The sequence below is a fragment of the Rhinichthys klamathensis genome, unplaced genomic scaffold, assembly GCF_029890125.1.
Source record: "Rhinichthys klamathensis goyatoka isolate OS25496 unplaced genomic scaffold, OSU_Roscu_1.1 h1tg000395l_1, whole genome shotgun sequence".
NCBI lineage: Eukaryota > Metazoa > Chordata > Actinopteri > Cypriniformes > Leuciscidae > Rhinichthys > Rhinichthys klamathensis.
This window is the reverse complement of record NW_026606897.1, coordinates 1,861,344-1,867,891: the sequence shown is the minus strand read 5'-3', so window position 1 is coordinate 1,867,891 and position 6,548 is coordinate 1,861,344. Positions and strand designations below refer to the sequence as shown.

The 6,548-nt window shown below is 36.6% G+C and overlaps 1 protein-coding gene across 4 annotated transcripts in view; it reads left to right on the top strand.

The window, feature by feature from the left end:
- Positions 1 to 393: 393 nt before the first annotated feature.
- The window catches only part of fhod3b (formin homology 2 domain containing 3b), a 245,730-nt gene continuing 239,575 nt past the window's right edge, over positions 394 to 6,548 (top strand). For 2 of the 4 annotated variants that reach the window (XM_056234477.1, XM_056234475.1), the window contains exon 1: positions 396 to 850. In XM_056234477.1, the coding sequence (XP_056090452.1) occupies positions 686 to 850 (165 nt within the window). In that variant the 5' untranslated portion in view covers positions 396 to 685. Of the gene's footprint in view, positions 851 to 6,548 lie in introns of all 4 variants that reach the window. The other 2 variants (XM_056234474.1, XM_056234478.1) reach the window with 2 other exon arrangements.

The window sequence follows — 6,548 nt, the reverse complement described above, 5'->3', positions numbered from 1 at the left end:
GATGGGCCACATTGACTTCCATAGTATAGAGACAAAAATACTATAGTAGGCTAGTCAATGGTGCCCATCACCATTGAAATATTAGGCAACATGTAATTTTATTGTAAATAAGATGCAAATAATTGTTTTAAAAAATGACATTCTGTTCACACTTAAGTATATTCTTTAAAGTATATTATTTGTGTTATAAGTACTCCTTTTAAAAATTATGCTAAGTACTGCGCTTTCACAAGAGAATAAACAATAAATGGACGATTTTAAAGAAAATTTGGCATTAAGTCGCCGTGTTGTGATATAAACTCCACCTCTAGGTGTCGCCAAAACTCTGGCTCTTTCACTCTTCTCTTCTCTGTTGTGACTGGAGGGAGTCCCCCAGTCCCGCTCACGTGCTGCATCGCTGTAGACATCAGACAGGCTGTAGATGTCCCGTCCCGTCCCGTCTGCAGCAGTCTGCCTCAGCACCTTGCCTGCCCGACATGCCCTTGGATATTACCGGCCCGTCTCTTGCTATAAACTACTGTAGAAATATAGAAACCACTAAACACTAACAGGACATCGGAGTAGGACGGAGTGTACCTGGATTTTTGACACTTTTACACTGCGACTGATCTAAAGGATTTTTAGTCGGTATATACTTTTTTGTTGTTGTACCGACTTTTCCCAAATCGACGTGTATGGATGTATCATGGCTACGTTTGCATGCAGGGTGCAGTTCTTAGATGATACTGATCCATTTAATAGCACAAATTTTCCGGAGCCGACCAGACCCCCACATTTCACATTCAGAGAGGATATTCCGCTCATCAATCAGATCGCTGGAGTTCACAGACTTCTGAAAGCACCACACAAGGTATGACATCCCGAAAGCAAACATCATTTTATTCAATCTATATACATGACATTCTATTTACTTTTTTATTAGAGGTATTTATAACTATTTTTGATGCAGTGGACTAATGTTATTGCAGTAATTCTGCAGGGCATCATGCAGTTATATGGCAAGCCTTTATAACATTTATTCCCCAAAACTTAAAACTAACAACATCTATATTTAAGCTACTAGTTATTTTTTTTAAATTAATAGAAAATATTTTAATGGTGACTATTATGTTAATCGTTCATTAGATAGCCTACTAGTAGCCTACTTATTCATTAGTTACTTGCAACTATACATTAGTATCTATTTATTAGACAATACATATACCAATTAGTATTCTAGTAAACTGGTATATTGCAATTATTAAGTGGCTATTCTGAGTATTAATTTGTAAACAACAATTGTAACTAGTTAGATAAGATATGTTACTAGTAGCAATTTAAGTAGATTCAAGTGTCTAATAAACAGATACTAAGTTATTAGTGTTAATAAATAAATACAAGTCTATTCAACAAGTACTTGGACTGCACACTAGTAACAGTAATACAATGCTAGTACTTAGTGAATAGTTAGTTAAACTGGTATTTAAAGTCTGAATTGAATAGTTGATATTTAAACCACAGATTACATTTAAAATTAATTGAAAAAAATAACAAATTGTTATCAAAACTAAAGGACAGTTACTTGTCACTACTGTAATAGTGACTAAAAGTACATGTTCTAATGACTAATTTAATCAGATAGTCACTGTTGGGTTACCAGTAGGCTACACTGTAATAAATTAAAACATGCAATTGTTACTTTAAAGAGCTCTTTTTTTGTTGCTATAAATTGATGTATTTTTGTTGATTCATTGATGTTAAATAATAATTTTGACTTGAATAAATATTAATTTAGTCAATTTAGCCTATGTTACCTTTTTTTTTTAATGTATAAACTATATACTATGTTAGAGTAAGAGATTTAATGTTAAAATGACTTGCCATATCATTTTGTGCTGTGCCAAGGCACTGCTAGGGAGAAGTGATATGATGTCAGGATACTTCAGTGCGTCTTGGTCCGCACTGCACCAAGGTGTTGTCCTGTGCACCCAGGGGGTTGTTTGTTGTTATCAGTGCTTCTAAAGCACATCTTTTCAGGCTGGAATAGTTAGTTATGCTGTTCTATTTAGATACAGTCAATAACAAATCTATTACAGCTGGCTGCATTGTTTATTTGCAATCATGAGTAATCAGTTTGCTGATGTCATAATAGGAACGACAGGTAGCTGGTGTTGATATCGTGGATATTCACATTCTGTCTCTTCTCACAGCCTGTAATAAACCTCACCTCTAAATTACCCAGCTCTCCTTCATTACACGCATGACCCAAAACAATCAAGGTTCTTCTCCAACTGTATAAGATATAATTGTTGTCTTAAACTTGGTTCATTTCCACCACATAAACAGTGTTATCCCTTTAGCAGGTTTTAGGAGTGCTGTTATTGTGGTCTTAGAGGAATGCACAGCAGCTGAGGGCCATACTTGGGTGGACTGAATGCTTGAGCATGCCATGTCCATATACTCAGGAATCTTCAGCTGTCATTGGCACTGTCAGTGATGACCCTTCAGATAAAAAGGGTCTTCGGTGGGGCCGAACCTTCCTGTTCGGTGTAGCTTTTCCTATTGTTGTTTGTATAGGAACATTACTGTTCTCTTGTGTACTCTGAGTTAGACTGTAGTTTCCAAAAAGGTGAATGTCAACCCTGTGTTGATGTGACTCACCCACTACCAGTCATCAATGGAACTTTTTAGAGCATCTCAGCTGCTTCATTATGAGTGGATTATTTCTGTGATTTTAAAAAGCACACAACTATAGAATTCTGAATGAGCATGTGAACGCCATCAGCGTTAATCACAGGTTCGCGTTTAAAGTCTGATCATTTCGACGGAGGTGAATCAATCAAAGTTAACTTTAGCTGGAAGTAACATTATTCAAGAACCGCTATAACGCCAAAACAATCTGTTACCTTAAATTATATGTTTATTCTCTGTAAAGCTGCTTTGAAACAATTCATTGTTAAAAGCGCTATATAAATGAAGATGACTTGACTTTGCCTATTTTTTTACCTTGAATGTCATTGCTCTAATTTATTTTTTATATTTTTCATATTTTGTTCAAATGGTTATTATAGCCTATCTGCTGTTCAAATGTTAATTTATTAGTGTGTTATGATTGGAATGTTGTCCCAGTTTTAAAATAAAGCACAGCAATGATATTTGAGAGTGTTTCTCCCTTTTCAGGAAAAGTATCGAAAAAGTATCGAAATCGCAATTCTTGACTTGGTATCGGTATCGAAACAATAATTTTGGTATCGTGACAACACTACTTCCACATTTACCAAAATACCGTTGTTCGGCAAATTTTCACGGGCAAAATCAAGTAATTTCAATAGGAATCCACACGATCCGGAACTTTGAGTGTGAGGGAAAGATTTCTCCTGGCAGATTTTGCAACATGTTCCAGTTGGTCATGTGGATTTGCTGTGGTGACCTAACAGAAAGTTCCTTGATTTTGAAATTGACCTGTGCTAAGCAAGTGCTTGATATATTGTGCTTCACCACACTGGTGGTGGTTGAGGAGGTTCCCCCTTCTATGTAAAGCACTTTGAGTGCCGAGAAAAGCGCTATATAAATGTAATGAATTATTATTATTATTATATATCTCTACACTCTTAACTATTGGATTTTGCCCATGGATGTGACCATGATTTCTTGTCTTGACCACATATGTGTGCAATTCAGACACTGACCATATTGTATTTTACAATGTCCATTATTAGGTCTCGCTCTCCAAATAAATAAATAAATAAAGTTTGTCAGTTTGAACATGATGTGTTCATGTCGCTAAAATTTAGCAATTATATTTTCATAATTTGTGTCAGAAGCACAGATCTAAACATGCATAATCAAAATTGGAGTTCATACCTGTATTTTGAAACAAAACATGCCCAATCGTGTAAGATCCAGTTCACTTCTGAAAGCACCAGATCTGAAGGATTGTTTTTCCTGTAAACGGCATCCATTGGAACTTTGAATGTAAAAGTGAGCACCATTTTTTTCAGTGCTTAGTGCTGTGTAGCCTACTGTTATGTTGGTTTCAGGTGTTTGCCATATATTTCATATATGTAGGCTATGACATGGCTGTTGGGGATGCCAGTGGTCCACAATGCACTAATTTAACAAGAATCTAAGACAGAAACAGTATTGTAATTAAAATGCAAACTCTGGTCCAAATTTGCTCACTAAGTTTTTCCAAAATAAGATCAATGTAGTTATGATTCATACATGTATATCTGGGTGTTTCCTTAATTATTATTTCTAAGTTGCTTCTATCCAGCAAGGGATGAATCCTCAGGGGATTTCTCTGGTGCATCAGAAGGTCCCAGGCCAGCACATTTTTCAACTTCCCTCCACTTAGGTTTGCTGCGATAGTCTGCGTTACCGGTGTTACACTGTGTTCAGCCACACACCAATTACATCACTTGCTCACCGCAACATTTCATGTATCACGTGACAAAAAGTGAGGCCAGCTGACTGACAAGACGATTTGGTTTCAAAGCGAAATGTAAAAGTGCCTATTAGGCAATATTTTGGATTTAAACCCAATGCTAACAGCCAGGGAACCTGCACATCCCTACCCTCCACACAATTTTCAGTTTAAAAGTGTTGTCAGCTTAGGGATATGATTTAAACTCTTATTGAAGAAACAGTTTGTTTTCCCAGATTTACTACAATTAAGCAGTCAGTATAAGGAACAACAGAGATCAAATAAAGCATCAGTGAAGTAGAGCCAGTGAGACAGAAAGTTAGAAACGGAGAGAGAGAGAGAGAGAGAGAGAGAGAGAGAGGGGAGGGGAGGGGGGAGGAAAGGAGATGTGATGTGCTGGCCTGCTATTTAACATCAGCCCGCAAATGAGCCAGTTGGATTCGTTCAGTTGAACACAGTCCATCTTTGTCTTGATTGTTTTTTTCATTTACAGCAAAGAGTATTTGTTTTATTACTTGTCCAGGGTGTCATACAAGGCTGTCGTAACTTATGTTGTTAATCAAAATGTGCATTAGTAGAGTATTTTAAAGTTATCAAACAATTCCATCAAGAATTTGGAACTTGGTTATAAAATGCCCTAGGACATATTTGTCTTCATACTTGAAGAAAATGAAGACTTATTATAATATTTACATGTAAGATATACAGACATGTTTTTAGCAGCATTATAAATTGTTTATTCAGGATGCAGTGAGAAACATGTACCATATGGTGTGACACCGTTGTTGATTTTGAATAGTTGGAGTCACTTTGTGGTGTAGATTTATTTTTTTGCCTAGTGTGCAGTGCAAAACAGGTGAAATGTTGTGTCAATGTGCCAACCAAATTATAGTGATATGGTTTGTGATGCCTTCTGAACTTAATGGATAGAATGTATTTTCAGATGGTTAAGTTATCTTGTTTCCAGATTGATTATTCCTTAAAGGACGTACTCCATTTGTAAAACATCTGATCCAAATGCTACTTTATTGCAGAAGATTAAAACATCCACCCAACTGATAAAGTAATATCACATTCTTGCACTTATTGTGAACAATTTATCACTGCATATTATTCCAAAAGGAACTTGCTTTTCATCTGAAACGACTTTGACTTTTTGCTGATGTCACTTAGGCTGGGCGGGCTATTGGATAATGTTAACCAACAGCCAAATATAGCTACTAAGGCATTATTTTGGGTGTTTAAAGTCCACTTTTCATGATCAAATCAATTCTTGACAGATAGCCTAAAATGAAGTCTCACCAATCATTTTTTTCTCATTGAAAATCCTAAAATTCTCTTTGCTTTTAAGATCATAATTTAAGGTACTTTTAATAGCCAGATTATTTAATTAGTAAATCGACATTTCTCCCTTTCTGTTTTATCTCTCTCACATACACACGCACAGACATACACTTGCACACACTCTTGATGGATGCAGGTCTTCACTGAGTTCCTTTTTTTCGGGAAGCCTTTTCTGTCTGCGCATGAATTTTGCCGAAATTACAGAGTCTGGTAATGAGAAGTTATGCTAAATGCTGTAAAATATAGGCTAGCCCTTCACATCTGCGGCTGAACTCTGGATTAGCCTTACACATTGTTATGCAGAGTTAAGGTTTTTGCTGGCCAGCGACTTTTCCTCTGTATTTTTTCGGCAGAGTCTGCAAAAAAAAAAAAAAAAGCTCCACGTTTCTCGTTGGCTTCGCACGCCTCTGAAACACGAATGATTGCTGTTGTGGTCCACATACATGTGACAAACCCTTCTTAACATGTTTGCTAATTTGCCGCTGCGTATTTAGAAGGCAGCCACAGACACTGTTATAATTTTAAAAATGGAAACAAACACAAAAATGCTTCTCGCTAACACACATCAAGTGGCCGAAGCATGTCAGCGAGTGAGTCATTTAGCCGCTGCACATTGTTATGTCATTTAATTACGCCTTTGATGTAGAACCAGACTTTCTGGAACACACAGACCACTGTCGGTTTCACAGTCCACAGATTTAATAAAAGCAGCTTGGTTAATATGCTACATTGCAGTTAGGAGGATGTTGTTTTATATTTTATTCGCCATGACCTGAGGAGTTCAGTCAGGGTGACTGCA